General features: G+C 44.5%; 1 protein-coding gene across 2 annotated transcripts; it reads right to left on the minus strand.

The window, feature by feature from the left end:
- Window positions 1-259: 259 nt before the first annotated feature.
- DDX20 (DEAD-box helicase 20) lies at window positions 260-27,584 on the minus strand. 2 transcript variants are annotated; one of them, XM_034933593.3, is made up of 14 exons: window positions 27,111-27,584; window positions 22,679-22,833; window positions 20,832-21,112; window positions 10,963-11,311; window positions 10,448-10,542; window positions 7,619-7,787; window positions 6,915-7,029; window positions 6,655-6,797; window positions 6,378-6,516; window positions 6,219-6,277; window positions 5,163-5,245; window positions 4,718-4,823; window positions 4,493-4,594; window positions 260-1,786 (listed from the first exon to the last, which is right to left on the minus strand). In XM_034933593.3, exons 4-14 carry the CDS (start codon window positions 11,261-11,263, stop codon window positions 624-626), a joined length of 2,475 nt encoding a protein of 824 aa, XP_034789484.1. In that variant the 5' UTR covers window positions 11,264-11,311; window positions 20,832-21,112; window positions 22,679-22,833; window positions 27,111-27,584; the 3' UTR covers window positions 260-623. The 2 variants fall into 2 exon arrangements, with proteins under 2 accessions (XP_034789484.1, XP_003810735.2); XM_003810687.5 differs by lacking the exons at window positions 20,832-21,112; window positions 22,679-22,833.
- Window positions 27,585-27,588: the final 4 nt, after the last annotated feature.

The following is a 27,588-nucleotide window of genomic DNA, read 5'->3' on the forward strand; positions in this document are numbered from 1 at the left end:
CAGCCTCAAAAGACATTCAAAAGATAAACAACAAACATGTAAATATATTTAAATTTGTTTTTACTAAAAACAAATATTTTTACTGGAAGCTAACAGATCAAATACCTTTAGGAAAATCTAAAGCAATGTTTAAATATTCCTTCCTGCCTAAACCTAAGAGGATTTTCTGATCTACCATGCTACAAATTTCTACAAGAATGCACCTCTATAGAAGGAAATGCAGCCTAAGCCCTTTGTAAAGAACTCCACAGCAATAATATTACTGCTCAAATCTATTGCTTTTATTGTTTTTAAGTAAGCGGTGGTATATGTCATCTTTTTAAATGTTTCTTTTGGGAAGATCTTATAGAAAATGGCACCCTGAAACTTTCAGCTCTATGTCCCAAAAATTATCTTTCAAGAATCTGATGAAGTTTCTTAAAGAAACTCTTAAAAATGAAGATAATATACCTGGCCTAAATCAAAACAATCTGAAAAATGGATGTGTCCCAGTGGAAAGACTCAAGTCTTTTCAAGTTTATCAGAAATGCCACTATACACCACTGTACTATATGTCGAGGAGGATGGATATCCAAAGGTATCATCTGTTGACAGTTTCTGATGGTCTCAGGTATATCCTATAATCACTGGTTACTATGCATCATTTCTTGTAGATAAATGGTATTCATGTGATAAGCTGCCATCCAACTTGGATGTCTCTGAGCATTCCAATAATATGAATGAGAAGCGGCAGCATAATATTCTTGCCATGCCCTGTAGTAAGCTCTCCAGTACTCCTCATAATCCTGATAGGTATCAGAAAAACTCAGATGTGTTTCCCTATGACAGTCATACCAATCATCTTCCTGGGCTTCAGTCTGCAATCTGAAGGGAGACCGCCTGGGTAGGTTTCTCCGGCTCTGCTTAGCTCTCTGGCTAGCCCCCTCTTTAAGTCTTGTCTTCATCTGGATTCCAGGTGATTCTTGATATTTCTCTGGATTGGGGGTGTCACTTCCATTTGGTGGTTGTTCCAAAGGAATACGATCATCCACAGGAGTAGATTCAGAGTCTTTCAGCTGATTATCAGAAGAGCCTTCCAAGTATGACTTATTTCCTTTGCTCTGGGAAGAGGTTCTTGAGCTGTAAGAATCACTGTCACTCTCAGAGTCTCCAGATTGGCTACTACTTGCCAATACAGGGACTCTCTGTTCAGTAACTTTATTTCTCACAAAACCATTTTGAGGATTCACAGTCTGATCCCCAGGGCCTGTGTAGTGCCTGATGATTTCCACAGGTTTCTCTAACCCCTCTTTAATATAATGTTCATAATCCTCTACCAATTCAGCAAAAGTCAACGTGTATGGCTGATGGATTTTAAAGGAAGACAGACAAGGAATCTGGGGGAGTGACACAGGTAAAGCTTCTTTGACCTGGTGCTGACTGTTGGTGGAGTTTTCAACAGGAGTCTGAACAGAATTCTTCATTTGCTCTTCGGATTGCCTGTCACAGCCCAGTTCTTTTGGTGACATTGCTTTTTCTATGATTCCACATTCTGAGTGGCTTTTCACAGGAAGCTTTTGTTTGGTATTATTTTTTGATTTGACTGATAGTCCAGATACAGAATTATTTCTAGAGGAAGCCATGTGGTCACCATGAGCTTTCTGAATTTGAAGGGTTCTCTCTATTTTCTGAATTTGCTTTTTTAAGGGTTGGTTAGGTACACTTGCTATACCATACGTATGCACAGCAGCTTTAACTTCCACATCCCAATCCACACATTCTTCCATCAGACCAGAAGGAATGGGATCTACATAAAAAGGAAGAAAAATGTATTAAAATTCTCAAGCTACTCTAGACCACTGTTTTCTGAATGATTTCATAAAGTTTTCTATGATCAAATACATTTAAGAAACAATATGCAAATATACTAAGATGTTTAATAGATATAATATTTTTAAAGACTGAAGCAATCCTGTAATAAAGAAACCTGCCTAAGAAATATGTAAGACCCATCCCATACTCACAAGCACTATCTCCCCTCACTCTCACTAGAAAAAGAGCTTACTCTAGGAGTAATGTACAAGCCTGCAACAATTCTCCCATCTTTTCTCTCCTCCCTCTCCACAGCCCCTCCCCTTTATCTCAATACTTCTGACAGCAAAACAAGATATTAGAAAATGGATTGTGCTCCCCAAAGCTTATCGACTAGGAAATAATACAACTGCAACTCTGTACACCCAACTAAATCTGTCACCCAATATTCCAACAGGGAGAAATCACTGCCCTTAACAATAAAGAGAAAACCTCTATAGCGGAAAAAAACTAGATGACTATGAAAAGATCTGTGACTATGAAAATTAGAAATGACATTTCTAATTTTTAAAAAATTTGCTGGCTTCAACCCTCTAAATTTTCTATTCCATCCAGATGTGACAATTTGCTTCCCGCACTCAGACCTTTCAAAGTATGATCAATTTTTGTCTTGGGCAGACAAGATATATCAAGCCCCTGCTTTACAAAGATCTTGCCTGTTGTTGCTATTTATGCTCCATGTTATCTATAAATCCCACAGGTCTGGATACTTCAATGAAGTCTCTTGATCCTTTGCTGAACAGATTCTATGATTAAAACTCTCATTCCTACCCAGCTGATATCCCTTGCTTGCCTAGTCCTAATACAGGCCAATTTCCCTCCTAGTTCTGCCCCAGGAAACTCATCTGAACATCTGTTGTTACACAAGTTCCCAGTCCAATATAGACCTAACAGCATGAATATCATTTTCTCATGATTTCAGGGCCCTGTTAACATTACATAAAGATCCAAATATATCATTTTCCAGTATCCAAAGGCAATTTTTATCACTAGATGCTATGATATTGAATCCTACAAGAAGTCTTAACCCTCTTCTACCAATTTTCAATTTTTTTCCCATATCAGACTACGAATAGACTTATACACAGAAAGAACTGACAGTTTTAGAACTGACATAGAGCCTAAAGACCATTTACTCTAAAGTACTTTGCAAATCAGAACTCTAAGCTTACAGCAATTACAGAGATTTGTAAAAGATCATAAAATGAGTTATTACTAACCCAATCTACTAGAATACATAGAACTCCCAGATCTGTGCTTAATCTAGCTCTGTAAAATAAAGTCGGTAAAATACTCAATTATATTTATTCAATAACTACATATCCCATATTCTGCAAAGTCATGTATATACTATATGTGTATTTTTCTTTTTTTTTTGAGACTGAGTCTCGCACTTTCGCCCAGGCTGGAGTGCAATGGCGGATCTTGGCTCACTGCAAGCTCCACCTCCCAGGTTCATGCCATTCTCCAGCCTCAGCCTTCCGAGTAGCTGGGACTACAGACACCCACCACCATGCCCGGCTAATTTTCTGTATTTTTTTTTAGTAGAGACAGGGTTTCACCGTGTTAGCCAGGATGGTCTTGATCTCCTGACCTCGTCATCCGCCCGCCTCAGCCTCCCAAAGTGCTGGCATTACAGGCGTGACCTATATGTGTATTTTTCTATATAGACATACATCTATATATGAATAGACACTATTTATAGTGCACATTTTCTGTATAACATGCACATCAAAAATGCCATATTTCCACTCAAGGGTTTTTCAGAATTTTTTGTTTTTAAGAGATCATTACTAGTTTTAAACATGCGTTGTTTCCAAGAGGGCACTTAAAAAGAAGCAGAACAAATGACTGAACTGAAATCAAAAGAAAACATTTCACTCCAATTTTTCAAAATACTATTCAAATTAAAGATGCTGTTCTTTCCACATGGTGACAAAGGAGAATATGGCAAGAATTACCTTCACGGCAATTTAAGAGGTAAAATATCCCCCCTTGTATCAAAGAATAAAATCAAATTGCAAAGCCACTAACTAATAAAATAGAGCTAACATAGCTCTCATTTTTCTTTTTTTTTTTTTTGAGACGGAGTTTCACTCTTGTTGCCCAGGTTGGAGTGCAATGGCTTGATTTCAGCTCACTGCAACCTCCACCTCCTGGGTTCAAGCGATTCTCCTGCCTCAGCCTCCCAAGTAGTTGGGATTACAGGCACCTGCCACCACGCCCAGCTAATTTTTGTATTTTTAGTAGAGAAGAGGTTTCACCACATTGACCAGGCTCGTCTTGAACTCCTGACCTCAGGTGATCCACCTGTCCTGGCCTCCCAAAGTGCTGAGATTATAGGTGTGAGCCACTGCGCCTAGCCAGCTCTCATTTTTCATGTGCCAGTGGTTAGCTTGCACTCCTCTCCGTGCTACTTACTAGCTGTAACACCTTTACTTACCCTCTCTATGTCTAAATATCCTCATCTACAAAACAATTGCACACACCTCATAGGAGTGTGGTGAGAAGTAAATGAGTTAACGTACATACAGGACTGGGAACAGTACCCAGCACATCATAAGCACTCTGTTAGCTATTATTATTATTATGCTTATCACCACTATAATTATTTTGAAATAATGAAACAGATGAAATGTACCTGGTAAAGGGAGAAGGTTGATATTACATTTCTGGGCAATTCTCATCATCATATTTTCTTCCTCTCCCTGGCAACAGTAGGTCACTGTCAGCCCCAATGTACCTAAAGCAGAGAGAATGTTAGGTAGTAAATCATTTTCACAAAAATAATATTCAAAGCCCACCTGTCACATTATAGATCCCTCCCCTTAAAGAAAGCACTCAAACTTTTTTTTTTTTTTTTTACCAAAACGGCCAGCTCTCCCAATCCGATGCATGTATGTCTCCCAATCCAATGGTACATCCAGATTTACAACCAGATTCACCTTCTCAGCATCAATCCCACGAGAAGTCTTGAATTGAAGAAGATAGCAATTATTTGTTTGCATTAACTGTACAGCATGGATACCAATGCATATTATATTCTTCCAGTACAGCCAAGAGACAAATTAAGAACTGAATACTGAGGAGCAGAGGAAAAGGAAATTCATTCCTAATGACTAATTTCAAGGACAAAGATAAACATATTAAAGACATTTTTAAGAAAGTATTTTCCTCAGCACTGGAAAGATAATTATCTTCTGGTATTCTTGTTAGATACGCCTACATAAAATAATATATGAAATCTGTACATCTGATAATAGAACATATGTCAAGATGGATTAGTCACCCAAACTGAATAGGAAATTTACCAAATCTGTGGAAATGAGGACTCTGCAATGAAAGTGCTTCAGTTTAGCCATAGCATCAAGACGCTGATTCTGATTCATATTGCCTAAAAGGACCCCAAAAGAAAGTCACATAAAAACAACTAAGCTAATACATATTTATCCAATCCACAAAAAGTAAAAAGCATAACACCCAGTCTTAACACTTTTAATACACCAACCACAGTTAATTCTGTCCTTCTGTGCAAATCTAGGTTAAGATCCAAAGTTAAAATCTTTTAAACTATGGTTTAGGCAATCAACTTGAAATTCAAAAATCAATCCTAAATAGTGATCAGGCCATGCCTGAATATATAACATTCTATTTGCAAAGTTACATATGAAGTATAACTAGCAATTCTTAGGAAAATAAAAATGCTTTAATCAGCTGTTTATAATTTGGTGTTAAAGTGTGATCTATAGTTTAAGTATTGGTTCATTAGAAAATAGTCTCCCCAGTATCTCGTGATATACCATAACTAAACAAGCTCATGCCAACAGGTTAAAAATTAAGCTGACACCAAACAAAACTCTAAAAAGGATCTCACTGATCAAAAAATCCTTCGACTCTTTCATTCTTATTATGCCAGCAGTAATCATTTAACTTTGCAGCAAGAACTCAATCACTTTTGCCTTCCACAAAACCATAAAACAGTCAATTCAGTTAGCAATCTCCAGCATTTTAACAATTATTAAAAAAAAAAAATTCTAAAGAAAAAATATTTTTATCTTAACACAATACAGACAAACTTGGTTTTATAGAATTAAGTTATATGTGGCTATAAGAGAGATTCTAATAAAATTATGTCTTTCTGAACACTAGTTTTCTAACTTTTTACTATATACCCAGTTACTCCTTAAAAATAGAATATTGACATATCAAATTCCAATGAAAAATAAGCCTGAAAATTCCTTTACTCTAAAAGATACAAGATAATTTCACACTCTCAAGACAACTCATAAAGTGGTATTTCTTCCTCCTGACTTTGGAGGCTTCAAGTCAGTATACTAAATAAAGATTAAAGTAAGAGATGAACTTACCTGAAATGCACTCAGCAGGAAACCCTTTAGAAGAAAGGATATCAGCCAAATGTTGTGCTCTATGAAATATAACATAAATGGTTACAAATTTACAAATATTGCCCCACGACTATCCTTTTATTTCACAAGTTCCCCAGATGACCTTTTAAGTTACATTACCTGCTGTGCAAATTAGAAAAGACTAAAGCTTGATTAAATGGAATTCTGCTGAACAGTTCCTGTAAATGCTGAGTCTTTTCCTCAAAAACCTTATGTGCCAAAGGGTATGAATTGACAACTTTGTAATACTGCTTCAAACCTACAAAGAAGAGCTATCAGTTAAAACAAACATATATGCTAATGGTAACCGTGAAACAGCAAGACAAAACTAGGCAAGGGAAAGCTCCAGAATATCACAAATAAACCAAAAATATAAGTACCTAAAAGCTGTACACACCTATGAGACTTGGATCACTGGAATTCAGTCTTACAAAAGTGGGATCTCTCATGTACTTTGTCAAAGCATTAGCCAAAAATTCAGGATAAGTAGCTGATACTGCCAGCATCTGTTTACTGGCAGGCAAGGAAGAATAAATCCAACTGCAAAATAAAAACAGATACCATGTAAATTATTCAAACAATAATCACCACTTGGAAAAGCTAAAGATAGATACTTCGGAACACTGTTTTAATAGTCAAGTTAGTTATTTTTCTTACTTTATTTGCTCCTGGAAGCTGCCTTCTTCTAAAAGCTTATCTGCTTCATCAAGAATAAAGAGGCGTATACTGCCTGGGTTCAAGTAGTCAAGTTCTATGAGTTGCTTAATTCTGCCTAATTAAAAAAAAAAAATTGAAATATTTACGATGTACCAAATTTGTGTAAATCTCTGCCAATATTGTTACTCTACTTATTACTTACAGGTTGTTCTGCTGAATTTCCTGATTCAACTCTCATTATGCATGTACACACTAAACCACAAATTAGAAATCTGGAGCTCTGATCTTGACTAAACTCATTGTTTTCCCCTCACGTTTCATCACCAGTAAATAAACACCATTTCTATCAAAAGACCTAAAGCACTGAATGCAAGATGCTGATTCTGAGTGATTCGCAACCAAATATAATAGAGAAGCCAAAGAACAATCCCAATCCATGGCTTAGAAGGGACTCCTGAAAGTCACTGCATTTCTCCTCTTCTCAAAAGCCTATCCCATGTCTTCTCAAACATACTTAGGAATGGAGATTTCATAAATTCCACTGGTAAACCAGTCATGTACCTAAATCTCACTGGTCTAATGCTCTTCATTTCTATTCAAAATAATTATCACAGTTATCAAAGACTCCCATATATCTTTATTGTTATATTAAAAGTGTGTAGTTCCTTAAAAGCCCTGGTTACCAACAGGCATTGTTATCTTACCAGGAGATCCAACAGCAATATGACACTTTTTAAGTCTGGTTTTGTCTTGTGATAATGGGGTCCCTCCAATAAAGACATGACACTCTAAGCCTTCCATTTTTATTCCAATGGCTGTAATAACAGAATGTATCTGTACAGCAATTTCTCTTGTAGGGGCCAAGATCAAAATCTAAAAAAAAACCATAAATTACACCTTTGAGTCAGAGGAATAAATACATAGGGGACTGGTATATTCATTACATGACATACTATATTTCATTTAAATGATCATTTCAAATGAGTTTTTATTGATAAGGTAAGGTACAGTTATCCCTTGGTATCCACAGGGGATTGGTTCCAGGAAGCCCCCAAATACCAAAACTGGCAGATGCTCAAGTCTGTTATATAAAATTGCATATATCTGTATATTACCTATGTACATCCTCCCACATATTTTAAACCATCTCTAGATTATTTATAATACCTAATACAATTTAAATGCTATGTAAATGGTTATACCGTATTTTTGTTTATATCTTTTGATTGTTGTATTATTTTTTATTGTTCCTCCATCCTGCCCTGAGTATTTTGATCCACAGTTGGCTGAATCAGCTGATACAAAACCTGAAGACAGGGAGGGCTGACTGTATTCCATTCATTCATTCATTCATTCCTTCAACAAATATTAAGTAAGAACCTACTCTATGCTGGGCAACATACTAGTTGCTGGGGAATCAACAGTTAACAGTACAAAGTCTTTGCCCTCATGGTACTTTCATTCTTGGATAAGAATATATACAATAAAGAAAAATAAGTAATGACAGGTAATAAAAAGTATCATAAAAAAATCGAACAAGGAAAAAAGGAGTCATTTTAAATGAGGTGATCATGAAACCTCCTCAAAGGAGGTACTTTGAGCAGAGACCTACATGTATGGCATAGAGTAGAGCTGGCTATATGACCCCTGGGGAAGCGTTTTCACCAAGAGGAAACAGCAAATGGAAAGGCCATAAGATGGCAGTGTTCTTGGTGTATTTGAGGAAGAAAAAGAAGGCCCACATGACAGAATTCAGGGGAAAGTAAAGGAGGGCAGAGATCTACCTCCAGGGACTAGATCACAAAAGACCTTGAGAGTCATGGTAAAAACTTTGCAATGTAACTACTGGAGGAGGAGAAAACAAAACTTTGTGCTCTTAACTACAAGAAAAAAAAATTGATTTAAAAAAAAAAAAACAGGACTAGGAGAAAATATGCCAAAACTGTTAATAGCAGTTTCTCTCTAGGTAGTAAGATTACAGATTTTGTTTTCTGGTATGTCCTAATTTTTCTGAATTTTCCCTATTTCTAAAAATGAATACGTATTACTTTGATACACACACAGAGAATAATGTAATTTTCATAATCCAAAGATCTGAAATTAAAAATATGAATTTGCCGGGCATGGTGGCTCACACTTGTGATCCCAGCATGTTGGGAGGCTGAGGCGGGTGGATTACCTGAGGTCAGGAGTTTGAGACCAGCCTGGCCGACATGGCGAAACACCGTCTCTACTAAAAATACAAAAAAATTAGGCAGGCGTGTGGTGTGCACACTTGTAATCCCAGCTACTCGGGAGGCTGAGGCAGGAGAATCACTTGAACCTGGGAGGCAGAGGTTGCAGTGAGCCAAGATTGTGCCACTGCACTCCAGCCTGGGCAACAGAGTGAGACTCGGTCTCAAAAAAAAATGAATTGATGAAACTTTTCCAGGATTTCAGCATTTTATCTGCTGCCAAATTGTCAGAAGCCAAAATCTCGAATACATCTTAGTCTACAATTAGACTAACTCAGGTTCTTGGGAAGTAGGAGGATTTCCAATGTGCAACATCACCTAGGATTTGGTAGACATAAGATGGACTCAAAAAGCTTCCCAGGTGATGAACATGGATATCTGGGTTAAAAACCACTGTTGAAGATTCATCATCAGATATACCAATGCCTGAGAACTTGAAATACAGTCTGCCATAACAACTAAACTACCAAGTAAGGCTATGAGAATCACATCTAATTCATCTTTGAATCCCCAATGCCTGGCACACTGTTTATACGTAATACGGACTCAACAAATCTTTGTTGGAGAAATGATCCCCAAACTCAAATTTCCTGCTAATTTGGGTAAGGCAATCTTAGAAACACTCTAAGACAACCTGGAAGATGGGAGATCAATATGATACATTTACAGAGCTTTAAGAACCACCTGCATACCGGCTGTGGTGGCTCATGCCTGTAATCCCAGTACTTTGGGAGGCAAAGGTGGGAGGATTGCTTGAACCCAGGAGTTCAAGGCTGGTCTGTGCAACACTGGAGACCCCATCTCTACAAAAAATACAAGAACTAGCCAGGTGTGGTGGCACACACCTGTAGTCCCAAATACTTAGGAAGATGGGTGGGAGGATCACTGGAGCCCAGAAGTTCAAGGTTGCAGTAAGCAATGATCCGCCACTGCACTCCAGCCTAGGTGACAAAGCGACACCGTCTCAAAAAAAAAAAACAAACTCTGCAGTTACCAACAATAGCCAGAGCACTACATTACCATGAATCAAGTCAAATGTTAAGTCTCACATTAATCTAGTCAGTAAGTAAAAGAAGAATCCCTGTCTGTATTACCAAGTAGTGACAAAATTGACATATATGGTAGCTTTATTCTATTTAAATAAGGTACGCATAGAAAATTCCAAATTTCGCCACCACCACCACTTAACTCAATCATTCATCAAATTCACTTCCAGCTCTGAGGAGCTACTGGTATTTCATCTGACCTGTGGTGAAGTCCACAAAACACATCCTCCTCTGGTCCTCTCAGCTAACTCACCTGGGTACTTAAGTTTTCAAGAACAAGAGAGTCCAAAGCTATGGTGGAGAACACACAGGTTTTCCCGGTGCCAGATTTAGCTTGAACAATTAAATCTGCGAAGGAAAAAAACAATTATCACTAGCCAGTACTTACTGAAGCAACTTAGGGGCTAACATGGAATCAGAGAACTAGAAGGGTCTCCTGAGATTCCCCTAGTTGGCACCTTCATTTTTAGTTGATTCTCAAAAACGTATGAGAACACGCCTAGTCCCTGAACGTTTACCGTTTATCTTCTCAAACTTAGAACCATTTGTCAGTGCTTAAAAAAAGGTCTTAACTAGCCTCAAGTTCAATAGTGCACGTTAGTTTTACAAGTAAGTTAACTGAGCGTAGCGCCTAGCCCCCGGCAGGGCCCTGCTCCGGGGGCCGACCGAGGGCTCTTCCCGAGCTGCGGCGCGGGCCTGGCCGCCGCCGCCCGTCGGTCCCCCTTCTCCCACCCCACCCCCCGACCTATCCCGGGCCCCCGCTCTCACCGAGCCCGCAGCGCCCCAGCGGGATGGCCTTGAGCTGCACCGGCGAGGGCCTCTCGAAGCCGGCCGCCCGCAGCCCCTCCAGCACCGGCCGCGAAAGCAGCAGTGACTCGAAGTCGGCCGGCTCCGCCAACAGCACATCCCCCGTGCGGGTCCGCGGGCTGCTGAGATCCTGAGCGGTCCGCAGGATCCTCACAGGCCCGGGTGTTGGCTCTGGGGCCGGGACCTCCACGGCCACATGCTCAGCCGGCATAGCAGTCGCCACTGCCGCTAAGGCTCCCGAGGCTTCAAATGCCGCCGCCATGGTAGCCGCGCCGTCAGATCTCGCGATGCTTAAGGGGAGGCGGGGATCCTGGGAGCGAGAAGAAGAAAAACTTTATTGGCAGTTTTCCCGCGAAGACACTAACACGCCCGGCCTGGAAGTGGAAGAAAGGGACGGGAGTCGGAGGCTGAGAGACTGCCCAGACACACAAAAAATGTGGCCTGAGGAAAGCCCCAAGAGGGAGGAGAGGAAAGATGAGGCAACTGGTGAGTCGCTGCCTGTGGCCTGCAGAGGGCGCCGCGGGCCTGCGGTGGGGGCACCGCCCCGCCTCTCGGCCCTCTTCTGGGCGGAGCCGCCCAGCCGTGCCCCCGGCGCCACCGCCCTCTCGCCGTTCTTTGTGATGCGCCCGGTGCGTCACGCCCCCGTCTCGTGCTGCCGTTTTCCGTTCCGCTGGCCTGTCTCGCTTCGCGGCCACCTCTTCTCCAACGCTACCCGCTCCGTACCCTGACTCGCTGCTCCTCTGTGCTGGCAGAGAGCGCGCAGAACGTAGCCGGACCCAAGGGTTTATTTACCACATTGGCTGGTGTGTCCGTCTGCTGTGCAACCACATTTATCTCCGGTGAGATAAACCCCATTTATCTCCTAGCAAGTCCCTGGCGCACAGTGAGCTCTGATAAAAGTACGTTGAATTGGAACCTGGAACTGGACTAACAGCTCCCAAGTTCGTATCTCCGCCTCAGATCTCCCTTTAAACTCTAGACGTGTGCATCCATCTTCCTCCATGCATCTGCCTCCATGCATCCGCCTCCGCAGCACCTCCCTTGGGATGCCTAATAGACTCTCAAATGTTACATGCCTTCTGTATTGCTCCTTCCCCCATCATTTCATGCGTAGGCAGCTAGCAGTCTCTGCCACTTTTCCTTGCTGTGGTCTTCTGCTCAAATATCAGCTTTTCAAAGAGCTCTTCCTTTTCAAAGAGGTCTTGAACACCCTAAGACAGCTCTGTCATCCTCTCTGCTCCCTGGCCTTTCCCAGCACTCTCTTCTTTTGTTTTGCTTTATTTTTTCTTTATGATACTTATACCTACCTGAAATTATATGTCTACTGCCTGTCTCCCACACTCTATGAGGACAAGAACCTATTCTGTCTTGTTCTCCTCTGCATCCCTAGTGGGAAAAACAATCTGACACATAGGAAATGTTCAATATTTATCAAATGATTGAGCTCCTATAACAAACTCTTAGTCATCATGCCAAATTTAAATATTTCTGGACCTCAGCCATATTCATAATTCCAAATTTAGTTGTGTGGGGTGGCTCGCACCTGTGATTCCAGCTTCTTGGGAGGCTGAGGCGGGAGGATTGCTTGAGGCCAGGAGTTGCCAGCCTGGGCAACATGCAGAAACCCTGTCTCAAATTCTTAAAAAGTAAACAAATTTTTAAAAATACAAAGAATACCAAACTTAAATATATTCTGCAACCAAGCCCAACTTTGTCCATAGATTATAATGCTGGTCATTGTCCCTACCCCCTTGACACACACACAGTGATGGTCTAGATTCCATATGATATAGGAGGGGCTTTGACATGGTAATCCCATTGGAAGGTGGTCCTGAAGGTTTATTTTGCCTGGAAATTTACAAAACATTGAGAAAATGTCAACTATCCGTTTGAAGGAATGGAGACTGATGGAGGAGATGGCACTAAAGGTCCCAGCCTTCCTCTTACTGCCCTCACCTCTTTTATCTGCCTAATCCCCAGACCACAAACCTGGGAATTATTCTTGACTCCTTCGCCACTTTCTAACAATTTACCAAGCACAAGTAATTTGGCCTCCAAATATTTCACCCATTCTTCTTCAGTCTCCATAGAATCTGCCCTATATTTTAGATCCCTTTATCATCCTAACTCGCAAAAACCTCCTGAATGGTTTCTCTGGCCAGAGTTTCTTCTCTATCCCAGCCATGTACCCCACAGGTGCTAGAGTGATCTTTCTTAAGTGGATATCTTAAGCTGTTGGGGTCCAGCTCCAGATACTGCTCCTTTTGATACCCTTTTTTATTCCCCACCCCAGGGTCCCACATCACACTATAAATAATTCCAGTCTGGCTCTTATGTTGTATTTGCTTGGTTACTTGTATGTGCCTCACATTAAATAAACTGTGAGCTTCTCAAGGACAGTAATTTTGTCATCCTAGGCCCTCCAGGCCAGCACCAAGCACCTGGTAGACCCAATAAACATTGAATGGCTGACACCTTCTTGCTCAAAAATCTCTTCTGGGTCTCCATGCACATAGCAGCGGTTCTGTAGAACTCACACCAATCACTGCTGAAGAACCACAGGATTATCCCAAGAAAAGCAAAAAGACTACATTTCCAGAAAACATTTATAGTTTTATAGGCATTCTGTTACTGCATTTGTTGTTTTTGATGTTTTACAGACACAAATATTGCAGTAATGTTATTGGGAACCATGGTGAATAACACAAATTTTTTTTCTCACTAGTCAAAAGTTATAACAGTGTTGTTGACCATAATTTTTAGTGCTATAAAGATCTCTTGCCCAAAAGCAAGAAATCATTTAATAACTAGGTAAGGAGCATAACACATACAGAAATGGGCTTGATTGTGTCTGTCTCCCAGCCTCCCCCGGGATAAATAACAGTGGGATCCCTGTCTCTTCTCTGGCAGAGCAGCCCATCTACCTCCTCCAACCAGACCCAACTAGCCCAGATGCTTAATTCTCCATGACTTGTAACACCTCAATACCTTTGTATTTGCTGTTCCATCTACCTGGAGAGCCTTTCCAGGGAGCTAGAGGAGGGAGAGATTCCTATGAACTGAAAAGGTGAGAGTGACACTTAGAATGGGTGTTAAGATTCAAATGATCTCATCCAATCATTTTGCACTGGAGGCTTTTGAACCCAGAGGAAAAGAAAACAGGCCAGGCGCCGTGGCTCACGCCTGTGATCCCAGCACTTTGGGAGGCCGAGGTGGGCGGATCACAAGGTCAGGAGATCAAGACCATCCTGGCTAACATGGTGAAACCCCGTCTCTACCAGAAAAAAAATACCAAAAGTTAGCCGGGCGTGGTGGTGGGCGCCTGTAGTCCCAGCTACTCGGTAGGCTGAGGCAGGAGAATGGCGTGAACCCGGGAAGCGGAGCTTGCAGTGAGCCGAGATCACACCACTGCACTCTAGCCTGGGCAACAGAGCGAGACTCCGTCTCAAAAGAAAAAAAAAAAAGAAAAAGAAAACAGTATAAAGGAAGGCATACTGTAAGGTGGCCCACCCTGGGTGTGAGGATCGGTGGGGGAATGTGGAAAGAAGGGAAGAAAACTTAAGATTTTAAAGCCACTTTTTCTCATTTGACCCTCAAAGCAACACAAGGTAGGCAATATTATTATTTGCATTCCATCTACAAAACATCTCTAATCATTCAACAAAAATTTTCTGAACACCTAGTATAAACCAGCCAAGTGCTAGAGATACAAAAATGGAACAAAGTAAACAGAGCCTCTGCACTTGGGGAGACAGATGCACACAAACAGGTGGCCTCATTTGCTGTATAAAGTGCAGGGTGCTACTGAAGTCAAGGAGGTAACCAGATGTGGGGAGCCAAGAAAGACTTAGCCATCAAGATTAGTTTTGATTGAAAGTAAGGCCCCAAAATAGGAGCTTACCTCCCCAAGATAGAAGTTCATTTTGCCCTTGTAGAGAATTCTGGAAGCAGGACTGATAAACAGCCCTGATCCACAAAGATCCCAATCACCCAGGCTTCTGCCTTGGTCCCCAAACAGTTGCTGTAGTTCCAGTCATCACGTTTGCATTGCAGCCAGCAGGAAGGAGGAAGACTCAAAATAGAAAGTAGAAATGGTAATGGTCATCATGCCAGCAGTCCTTTTAAGAAATGTTCTCAAAAGCTGCCACACTATCTGGCATTTCTTGGAAAGAACTTAGCCATAAAGTTATACCTTCTTGCAAAAAAAAAAAAAAAATCTGGGAAATGTCATTTTTCTGGACAATCACGTGCCCAGCTGTACACTGATTTGAGAGGAGGTCCATTACTATAGAGGAAGGGGGAAAGGACATTGGAGGCAACTAACAGTCTCTGCCACATCTTCCTAGCTTTAGTGAGAGCTACAGTAAGTCTGAAAAATGAATCAAAGTTGGCCTTGTGACAGAGGAGGGGAAAACGGAGGTCTGGAGGTGAGGACCACCATAGCACATTCTAAAAGAGCTTAGAATGCAAATGGGACAGTAAGCTTTGATGAGCAGGAGAGTGAAGTGTAGGCCAGGTTGGTGTCTGGACTTTATCCTAAAAGCCTTCTACGTGTCAGATGCCGAAGGAGATGCTGCCCTCAAGTAACTCCTCAGAAGAAGATTAGTAATCTGCTCAAAGTCACAGAGCTCATAATTGGGATTGGAACTCAGATCTATTTGACAGCAAAGTCTAGGCTCTTTCTATCCTCTGTCCTAAAAGAGTTGACAGCCCAGCTGGGGAAATGATCAAGCATGAAATATGCAAGTAGCACAAGCTGGTGTAAAATCATATGCAGTACTGACATTTTTTCAGGGCCTTAGTTGTTCAAAGTGTGGCTGTCATGTGGGAGAGAGTGAGAACTCCTGAGAAATTGAGGAAAACAGCTTTTGGTATTCAAAGAGCAATAGCTTTCTTCTCTATGTCCTTCTCCTCCACACCCCAAATCAAAGTTGCTTCAAGTATGTATGGAAGTATGAGAGAACAACTGCACATACAAGATCATTGTTTACCTAATTCCTGGAGTCCAGCACTTCTGCCAAGACAGCAGCACCAGGAGACAAAGCTCAAGTCCTGTGAAGCAGTGGGGGCTGATACCCTGAGCTTATCCTGAATAAGGCGTTCATCAGGCAGTGGGAGTGGAAAGAGAGCTCACCAGGCAGACAAGTCTCAGAAAGATATTCTAGGCACAGAGAACAGTTTGTGTAGAGGCGTGGAAGCATGAAAGCCATAGTTGTTTAGGGAAGTTAAGTCTTTTACTGTGAGTAGAGGCAGGTATGGCAGAAATGACCCGGACATGAGGATGCAGAGATATACTGGCCCTATATTAAGGAGCACCTCATCCATTATGCTCTTCCAAAGGGGGGTAGTGTTATTTAGCAGTAAAGAGAAATACAGCTGGAAATGTAACTTGGGGCTTGGGTAATGGCAAAGCCGAGCAGTTTGGATCTTAACTTGCAGACTTTGGAGTATCACCTAGGTTTGGGATCTAATATGAGGCTAGTAATGGAAAGGCCCACAACACACACTGTTTCTTAGATCTAGCAGTTCCTAGGACTTTAGGTGTTGGTACACTGCTTTCCAAGTGCCAGTGCCACCCCTATGTACATGCTGCTTATCCAGCAAAGCACAACTAGCTTATGCTTCCTAGTTGCTTTGCCTAGCCACGGGTACTTTCATTGTTATATTCTTGAGCCATCTGTTCAGTGAATTATGTTGTATCAAGTTTATCAAGAAACAACTTCTGCCCTTCTGGATAGAATGTATTATTTCATGACCCTGCTCAATCCTAACTGGCTACCTCCCAACGTGGAAAATACCCATTTTTACATGTGTCCCATGGCTTATGGGGTGACTAGCCTCAGGAATTAGGAAAGAGGGAGAACTAGCAAAAGCCTGAGCCCATGCCCACTGCACAGCCACCCCCCACCATGGGGATTGCCTGACTGGCTTTGGAAGAGAACCCCAGGTGATCCTCCCTCAGGCTTCAGACCAGATTCCTCTCTGCACAAGGCCCACATTGATTAATTGTCCCATTTAACACCACTGCCTCAGTCTTTAGGGAGGAAGGTGGCGTGTTTGCTCTTCTTTCGAGAAAGGGGCCCAATTTATTCTTGTCCAGGCAGCATAATAAATAACCTGCCCCTTTTGGCAGGGAGTTTATTAGAGACTGATGGGACATTTAACAATAACTGGGGGCCTATGATTTATTAGGTAGGGAGGTTCATGGCATCTCTGAAGACGGAATGTGGAATTTAATTGATAAAGCGGCTGTCAGCAGCAATGAGATGCACTCAATAGAATATGCATTTGAGGGATCCTCTTTGGAGCTGTCAGGAAGGGTTTCTGCTAATCATATTCAGCTCCTGTGGATGGTGGTGTCTGCTGGATATCTGGGTGAGAGACAAATGGCAGGGAGGGGAACTCTGAATGGGGCTCAGGGAGGGGTACACCTGTCAGTTGCTTGCTGACCGATGGAAGAATGTGGCACAAAGGAGCAAAAAGAAAAAGAATTTCTATCACCCTAAGTAAGTGCTCCCCTTGAAGAGGCCTTTGTCTCTTCTCTGAGCTGATTAGGAGAACAAGAGGTGCTGAGCACCCACTTCCTGAAAAGAGAGGGAAATGAAAGGGTTAAATGACAACAAAGAGATTTGTTCTGGAATTTTGAACTGTCTGCACCAGAGACTCCCCTGCCTTGGCTCCCTAGCACGCGCGCGCGCGCACACACACACACACACACACACACACCCCAACACACACAGCATAGTTACCTCACACCCACACAGCTGCCCCTGAACCCCTGGCTCAGGTGGCATCTCCTCTGGTCACACTGCAGCTTCCACACCAAGAACAGAGCCACAGAAGCTCAGATGGATGGGGCCTCGCCTTCCTGTTGTTGTGGTTGTCTCCCAGCTCCGGAGACCCCAGAATCCAGGCCGAGAACCTGGAAATAAATGCTCGTGGTCTGGAGTACATAGAGCATGCAGCTATCTTACTTCTCTACCCACCCTCCACCCCAGTTTCCTGACAATAAGGGGGACTGGTTTTATCTCTGTGGGGCCATCAGTGATGGCACAGCTCTGTCCTCAGGCAGCCTTGAGACTTCGCAAGGCAGCTTCGCTCACATTTTCTATTCCCTCCACCCTTTGGGCTGTTACTCAGCCTTAAACAAGGCCATGTAAGGTATGGAGAGGGGCTTTCTCAGGCCAGAGCCTGTTTCCCTCCTTTGATCCTCCCGCATCTATTCTTAGGTCCCAAGAGATTGGTCTGCCTCCTTGTTCCCTCCAGGGGGTGAAAGGGAGGGGGGAGGCAATAGCTAGGAAAGAAGAAGTAATTGTCACTGTCTAATCTGAGCCTCGGTGGTGACACTGAGGGACCTCTGAGCAGGATGGATACAGCAACTGGTTTGATTAAATCAAACCTCTCCCAGAACCTTGTTAAATTAAACTGACAGGCCCAGAACAGATGAGGGAGAGCAGCAAGATCATCGCATCAGGTCAGGGGGAGGGGAGGCGAGGGTAGGATTGGTAAGAAGATCAGACAGAAGCAGAGCATCAGCCTGCCCTTTTTCTTATTTGCTGACTATAGATAGGAGGTGAGATTTATGGATGTGAGATGCTTAAGTACCTGTCTGAGCACAGACTGTAGAAACTGACACAGAAGCAAACTGCTGCCTCCCAGTAGGCCTGGCAAATTCCTTTGGCAGGCAAGCCACATTTAGAACTGTGCTCTCGACATTTCAAAGGGCCTTTGCATACTTTACCTTCACAAGAAGGTAGCAGTGGGATTATCTGTCCCACTTTACAGTTAGAGAAACTGAGGCATTAGAGATTACAGGGCCAATCTAGAGCCAGCCCAAGAACCCATATTTCCTGCCCTGGCACACACTGCCTCCAACATTATGCCAGATGGCAGAATTTCCTAGGACTTAGTCCCTGGAGTGCCATCTTTTCTTCCACCCACTAGAAATGAAAACCACACAGCTTGCTTCATGGGCCATCAGGAAAATGCTAATTCGCAACTAGCCTAGCGCAGCCCACCTGCAAGCACATGGCTCACTTACAAGGTCACAAGGCCATTGTAACATCTTCATATTACTCTCCCACATGCCCAAGCCCTTCCAAGTCATTTCTACTCTACCTAATTACATTTCATGGAACAGGGAGAGGTGGGAGAGATATTGTTAGCAACACCAGAAACAGCAATAGTAGAAGGATAACACTGATACCCTGGTGGCTTCCTCACCTGTCACCCAGTTCTTCACCTGCCAAAGCTAATTTTCCACTCACCAGTGGGTGAGAGCTCATTTCAGACTGTCTGAACCACACACACACACACACACACACACACACACACACACACACACCACACACATATGGATACACATTGTGAATAATGCCTCACCCAGGATGTCCTTGTTCTATTTCAGATGCCTTCAATGTTGTGTTTATTGACACATCCACCCCTTTCCCATCTCTTTTTCAATAGGGAGGATACTGGGATGAGGATGCTTGTAATGTGGTGCACACTGATTACCAGAGCACAGCTGAGATACTGTTGGGTCCTGTCTCCTCCCAAAGCACACATCACATCCCAGGGTGCACACCAGTAAATGATCAGATTCTGGACATGGGGAGCCAAGGACAGGGGAAGGCAGAGAGAGGAGCAGAATTGCAACCACTGTCGTCATGAAGGAAGCTAGGTGAGAGAGCTGGCACAAGGTGGCAACATTTGCATGAAGAGGACAAACAACTGGAAATACCACCAGGGGGCGTGCGTAGCTGTAACACACCAGTCATGCTCTTTCCCTACAGTTACCAGGCGGGGTTTGATCACTATGCATAACCTGAGAAAGATAGACAAACAGCAGACAGATAGATAGGTTGGGGGTGCTTAGATAGACAAATATCACCAGCCTCCTAAGCTCATCCTGGTGTTATGATTGGCCACACCAAAATGTAACATCTCCAGTCTATCTGATATCATTGAACAGGTCTCATCTAAGGCAAGGAGTTGGATTCCCCTAGAACACCTGCCAAAGTGCAGTGGAAGGGAAGGAGGTCTTGCCTGGGGGCAGTGGTCACTGGGCCTGGGTTTCTGTGCTGATTCTGCCCTTAGCAACCTGGGTGACCTAGGGCAAGTCACTTAACATTTCTGTGCTACACTTTTCTGACTTGTAAAATCACATGCTTGGGTGGCAGATGCAGACTGTTAGTAATTTTTAAACTTTAGAGATCACGGAGGAGAAAACTGAGATCCAAAGAAGTTAAATTACTTGTCCAAAGCCACTTGATGTGGGAGTGGAATGACCGAGAGGATATGGATTCTGGAACCAGAGCCAGTTCCACATGATGGTTCCAGCACACCCCTCACACTGCCCTCTGGTGATCTACTGTCTCCTCATCTCTTCCTCCTCTGCAGAACGGAGGAATAGCAGCACCTACCTCCCAAGGTTTTGGAAGAATAAATGAGTACCTGACACAAGGAAAGCCTCCAATATATGTTAGACTAGGCCTATTTTTAGTGATGAACCAGAGGCTCATACCCACAGATCTTTTCTTCCAGTCTTTCTGTGAGGCCACATGCCCTGATGAAGGTCCTTTTCAGCTCCCAAATTCTATGATTCTAAGTCAGAAAGATTAAGATGCAAGTTATTTCCAAAACCCTCCAGGCAGAAACACAAAAGACTATTTGAGGGATTCATTATTCACTCTCTATTGCCTCAGTCACTTTCTATGGATGATGATTCATGGAGAATAATCAACAGCAGAGAAGATCTGTTCAATGCTAGGAGAGAAGGCAGTAAAGCCCAAACTCCTTCGCGTGTTCAGTTCCTATTCTCCAGTATGTACCTTCACTTGTTAAGCGGCAGCAGCATTTCTTGGCCTCGCTGCCTTTCTTCTCTGGGAATTTGAGGTCTTCTCTTGGTATAGACTGTTGCTAGTGCAGTCACTGCCCACCCGGCACCACTCCTCAAAATGCCAGGGAGAAGGTCCTGCCTCTCTGGCCAAGCAAAAGCCCGCACAGAAGCAGCTGTCACCAATGGCACTGGCTCTTCTCAGGGTGTCCAGGCTGAAATGTTTAGCATGCCCAAGGTTGATGTCTAATCACAGCTACGAGAATTCTCTGGCTCCTGAAAAACAACAGAAGAGACTTAAGAGCCAGTCTGGTGGAAGCAAATATGCAGACAGCCAAACCTGAGATGTGACCTCTTTTTCTCCTCACCCCATGGTCTCAGGAGGAGAAGCAGGTGGCTTTTCTTTCTCTCTTGCTAATATGTCTCTCCCTGGCAAGCTGCCAACCACTGGTCCTTGCTTACAGCTAGCTAGTGGAGATGGCCAAGTGGTATGTGATAAAATGAGCCTTTGCTCTGAGTTCCAGGCCATGGTAAGGTTACAGGGCAGCCAGCACTGGGCCTCTGGAGTATCAGATGTTACAGAATGTCCCAGGAGAGTCCTGGGTATGAGCCATTTTCTTTCCTGGTACAGTTTGCATCCACCAGCATTAGTTTGCACAAATACCATATTTCCCTTAGGTGTGCCCTGGCATTCTTCACGTGTTCTTTGTAGTTCAAAAATATTTGCTTTTCCTGGCCCAACACGGTGGCTCACGCCTGTAATCCCAGCACTTCGGGAGGCTGAGGTGAGCAGATTGCTTGAGCTCAGGAGTTCAAGACCAACCTGGGCAACATGGCAAAACCCTGTCTCCACAAAAAAAAACCATATATATATATACTGGGCATGGTGGCATGTGCCTGTAGTCCCAGCTGCTTTGGCGGCTTAGGTGGGAGGATCACCTGAGCCAAGGGAGCTCAAGGGTGCAGTGAGCCGTGATCACACCACTGCACTCCACCTGGTTGACAGAGTGAGACCCTGTCTCAAAAAAAAAAAAAAATATATATATATATGTATATATAAAATATATATCTGTGTGTGTGTGTGTATGTGTATGCGTGTATATATATATATATATATATATATATATATATATATATATTTGCTTGCCTTTCCAGTAAATGTTTGCAAAATGGAAATACTTGCTTCCCAAGTAGCAATGAGATCTTTGCTTAGGCACCATAAGCACCAAGCCCATAGCTCCAAATTATTCCATATAGAAGTGAGTATCAGCCCACAGACTACCTGTTCATTATTTGGACAAATCTAATTTTGCACTTGAAAACTGTTCAGATGAGATAGCCTGGGAGCCATTCATACGTGAAGTTTACTCAGAATACCATATTGCTATTTCTTCTTCTATCACCTTCCTTCAGTCCCTCTCTAAAAAGTTTCAGCAACTCTATAACTGATAGCCTGATCTTGAAGCCCAGTGACTTTATAAAGAAGTAAAGGTTGTGAGAGTGGTGGTCTAAGTTAGCACTATGGGTAAAAGCACGAGGCGGGCAGATCACGAGGTCAGGAGTTTGAGACCAGTCTGGCCAATATGGTGAAACCCCGTCTCTACTAAAAATACAAAAATTAGCTGGGCATGGTGGCGCACACCTGTAGTCCGCACACATGTAGTCCCAGCTACTCAGGAGGCTGAGGCAGGAGAATCGCTTGAACCCAGGAAGCGGAGGTTGCAGTGAGCTGAGATCATGCCACTTACTCCAGCTTGGGCGACAGAGCGGAACTCTGTCTCAAAAAAAAAAAAAAAAAAAAGAGTGATGGCAATTCTGTGGATGTGGAACATCAGAACTCACTTCCTCAGTGGCTTTCATCATTTCAATAGTCCACCTTAGGGCACATCCCTCCTGCTTTCTGAAGAGCAGAATAGCTGAATGAGTGCTGTGCTGAAAACTGGGAGACCACATTCCGTCACCATACAGACCAACCTTTTTGGGTTGAGTTGCTCCATCTGTAAGAGAATGACAACCTTTGTTTGAAGACACCCAAAGTTCGTGGAGCTTTTTATGACTGCAGTTTTTGATTCCTCCACCCAGTCCAAAGGGTTTTTTTTATTTTTAATTAAAACCCGAAGTGATAATTTCTTTTGGAACTGAGAGGGTTCCCCAACACACAGGCCACTTCATCCTCTCAGCTGTCCCTCCTGGTATTGGAATTACAAGGGTCAGAGGAGCCCAGTCCTGTGTCTAAGGTGGACAAAGGAAGATGTCATGAAAGCTAGGAGTTGGATTCTTTCAAGAATAGCTGGGCCTCAGTCCAGTTCCTCCCCTACCATCCCAATGTGTTCCCACACAGACACGTACACAGTCTCTGCTCAGCACCTCTGGGCCAGCCTGTCAGGCAAGGTCCTCTCCCTAGAGAGAAACAGTTCCGCAGTGATATCTGAACACATTCCAACAGCATGTGTTTATCTCTAGGGTCAGCCTTTCCTGTTGATGATCAGGCAGCATGTGGTGGGTGATGGGATTGGGGTAATAGTTGTTGGCAGCCACAGTCGGGGGCAAGGAATGAGGGCACTGGGGATAGGGCCCCTGCCCTTGGGAGGGTGATGTTATGATGAGGTTTCCAGACTGGTATGTGACCACATATCTCTCTCCTTGCACCAGGATGTGCTGTCCAGCTCTCCTGTTGCCAGTAGAGATGAGAAGCTGGACACTGCCTCACTCGGGTATGTCTTCCAGAGCTGGCTAGGACCTGGTGGATAGGGACCTCCAGGTGGGTGCCATAGGATCTGGAGCCAGGAGAATGGTGGTGTTTCCATTATTTAATATAGGATCTGAGCTCCCTTGGGACACAACTGGTTCTGCCTCTTCATTTGAGCTCATTGATAGGTGCCAGGAGCTTCAGGCTCTGGCAGTGGGACAAAGGGGGCCACCTTCCCTGGCTAGGTTAGGCAGTCAAGTCCCAAGAGTTGACAGCACTGGATACAGTTTCCAGGAGCTGCACCCTCTCTGTCAGGTAAAGTACCGACCACTGGAGGGCAAATGGCTACATACCTTCTGAGGGTTCCACCCCAGGTCTGAACAGCATTAAGAAGGTATGTTCACAACCAATCCCAAGACCTTTGATTCCTTTATTATTTATTTTCGAATGAGATAACCTCATCCTTCCTCCAGGCTGAGTTTCGGAGGGGGGTGGGTGGAAGGGAGGAGGCTGAGCCATCTGATTCCTCTTCAGCAAAAATGAATCACGTCCCCCAGCCCCCATCCCCAGCCCAGAAATATTTATCCATGTTTATATAACCATGGCAACAGGCTTTATTCTCATCACTTAAATCCTTTTTTAAAAAGAAAAAGCAGAAGGCAGCTATTTTTCCTACTTTTGCCACCTGCCTGCTCTGCCCAGATGAGAGTTACCTCTTCAGAAACAAGGCAAGAGAGAGACCGCCCCCCAACACACACACACTCCTGGGGTAACGTTGGCCTTCTCAGAAGCAAGGGAATACGTAAGTTGTAATGGCCCAGCACCATGAAAGGACTTCAGAGTTAGACAGTAATTGTCCTCCAAAGTCTTGTGGGAACCACACAGTGATACCACCTCAGACTTGTCTAAAACTTCTCTTTTGAGCTCTGCACTGGTATTATGATTATCAATTTGTTTTCTTGCTATCTCTCTCTACCTGAAAATGGATGGAATGTGAGCTGGCTTTGCTAACAATACATTCTTCATCTGTAAGATGGGGTAAACATTCCCCTGCTCCTGACTACTTCACAGTTAGTTTTCAGAAGAGAGTTATTTTTTTGAGACAGAGTCTCGCTTTGTCACCCAGGCTACAGTGCAGTGGCGCGATTTCGGCTCACTGAAACCTCCGCCTCCCGGGTTCAGGCGATTCTCCTGCCTCAGCCTCCTGAGTGGCTGGGATTACAGATGCCCGCCACCGCACCAGGCTAATTTGTGTATTTTTAGTAGAGACGGGTTTTCACCATATTAGCCAGGCTGGTCTCAAACTCCTGACCTCATGATCTGCCCACCTCGGCCTCCCAAAGTCCTGGGATTACAGGCATGAGTCACTGCGCCCAGCCCAGAAGAGAGTTTTGTAAGGAGTATAAAGTATTAGACTCACAAAGGTTTAAACCCATAAGCAGGGGAAACTGACGCCCAGTAAAAGGAAAGCATTTGTGCAAGGTCATACTCTGTTGTCAGCAGCACAGAAGACCCAACCGCCCAGTCCTAGGTTCTTGCCAAGAGATCAGCCCACTTCTTTTGGATTTTCAACCTTAGCCTTCCAACTTCCAAGTGGATTCCAGCCCATGAAGTCTCAGAGATGGAGAAAACTGGGGCTTAAGCTTGACCCTAAAGACTATTTCACCATGCCGGGCACGGTGGCTCATGCCTGTAATCCCAGCACTTTGGGAGGCCAAGGCGGGCGGATCACCTGAGTTCAGGAGTTTGAGACCAGCCTGGCCAACATGGTGAAACCCCGACTCTACTAAAAATACAAAAATTAGCCAGGCGTGATGGCATGCGCCTGTAATCCCAGCTACTCAGGAGGCTGAGGCACGAAAATCGCTTGAACCTGGGAGGTAGAGGTTGCAGTGAGCCAAGATCACACCACTGCACTCCAGCCTGGGAGTGAGGCTGTCTCAAAAAACAAAAACAAAAACAAAACAAAAACACTATTTCAGCCACAGATCCACAAATGTTTACTCAGAGTTTCTTACATCTGACTACCGTGCTGGAGACTGGAGATGGAGCAAAGCCAGGCCCTTCAAGTTGGGGAACCCTTTTGTGGTGTTTGTCCCCATTGAAGTCCCCCTCTGTGGACTATATGTCAATGCTGGGTCCTTTCTATCCCAGTCCCATAGTATTCAACTACAGAACTTCTTCAGCTGGACTGGAAACCACAGCTGTGTCCTTGGGGGCAGCTCTCACTCTGAACATCTGGTGGGTCCCATAGAAAGGGATCTCTTGGAGAATTTCTGCCCACAGCTGCAGAAAAGGCAGGAGGGCCAATGCTGCTCAGACTGGTAGGACCAGAGTTGCCTGGGCTTGGCCAGCGGTCACCGACCAAGTTCAGCCCATATTGTGCCTCTTTTTTCTTTTCTCTATCCATTGGCTACAGCTGCCCCAGCTTCCCCCAGAGGGACACTTGAGGCTAGGCTGAAAGGTGTAGGCAAGGGCTATTGTGTAATTGAGGACCTGGGGTTGTTAAGTGGAGGCCATTCAACTGGACTCTGCAAACTCTTCTAAAGATTAATTCTCTCTGTTTCTCTCTCTCACCCTCCCTCTCTTCCCCTCCATCTCTGTCCCTCCTCCCTCCCCGCGCCATGTCTCTGTGTCTCTCTGTATCTATCTCTCTCCTCCTCCTCTCCCCTGTCTTTTTTTTTTTTTTTTTTAGACGGAGTTTCTCTCTTGTTGCCCAGGCTAGAGTGCAATGGCCCGATCTCGGCTCACTGCAACCTGCGCCTCACGCTTTCAAGCGATTCTCCTGCCTCAGCCTCCCGAGTAGCTGGGATTACAGGCATAGGCCACCATGCCCAGCTAATTTTGTATTTTTAGTGGAGACGGGGTTTCTCCATGTTGGTCAGGCTGGTCTCGAACTCCTGAACTCAAGTGATCCACCCGTCTCGGCCTCTCAAAGTGCTGGGATTACAGGCGTGCGCCACCCGCGCATCTTTCAATAGTTAGCATATCTGGCACTTTTGGCTGCCACGGACGGACCGATCGCGGCGCCGACACCGTTCGTGCCTTCTCTGGTGTTCTTACAGTTGTCCCACTCAGAGACCTCTAATCCTGCCTGGGGCAAACTTTTCCCCGTTAATTACCTTTTAACAACACGTCGCTAATTGCTTAATTACTCTCCGTGCTCTCCGCCACCGTCCCCGGCTGGCCCGGCCGGGCGCGGCGTCTCCGCGCTGGAAGGGAGCAGCGCTGGCGGGCGCGGAGCCCGGCGTCCAGGGCTGGGCTGGGAGGAGCACCCCCCACCGGTCTGCGGAGCCCATCGGCCTATCGAGCCTATTGGCCGCAACTCCATCCTCCAGGGCCTGGCTGGCGCTCGCCCGGCTCCTTTTGAATAACATCGGAGCATCCCGGCCTTAGAGCGCTTCGCCAAAGGCGAGAGCGTCAGCTAGGCTGACTGACGCCGAGCTCTGGGGAGAGAAAGGCTTGTTCCCTGCCCACCCCACTGAAGGCCCCAGGGAAAGCAGCCCGACCCCCTTACCCCGTTTCATGTTTTCATAAAAATCATTGTCTGAAATTACCGTGCTTACCGTGTGTGTGTGTGTTTACCTGTTTATCTCGTCTCCCCTTCTCTCCCATGTAAGTTCTTGAGAGCAGGGACCTCGCCTGTCATACTCAGTATCCCCAGCCCTACAGCCTTGCCAGGGGCGCAGCCGACCCTCGGCGGCTTTGTGTGACAGGCGTGAACCGGCCAAGCGGCGGCGTCTCTGCTCCGCCCGCGAGGGCAGGGCTGCGAGGATTTCACTCTAGGAGTGAGGCGGGAGCCACCTTCCCAGGGTCCTCTTCGGGGAGAAAAGAGCTTCTGAGGGACTTCTGGGGATGGGAGCGGAGTGGGTGGGGGTGTTTCCTTCCTGATCGGAGTTTGGGAAAAGGGACTGACACTATGGCACTCTGCCTGTTACTGAGACCGCTACCCAGTCCCTCCCCGTAAAACTCTGCTCTCCCTTTATGACCACACGAGGGTCACGTGCTTCGTTGGGGGCCGCGGTACAGCCTGGAGTCACGATGCCCTCCGCCGCGCTGGCCG

Source organism: Pan paniscus, chromosome 1 (assembly GCF_029289425.2).
Source record: "Pan paniscus chromosome 1, NHGRI_mPanPan1-v2.0_pri, whole genome shotgun sequence".
Classification (NCBI taxonomy): domain Eukaryota; kingdom Metazoa; phylum Chordata; class Mammalia; order Primates; family Hominidae; genus Pan; species Pan paniscus.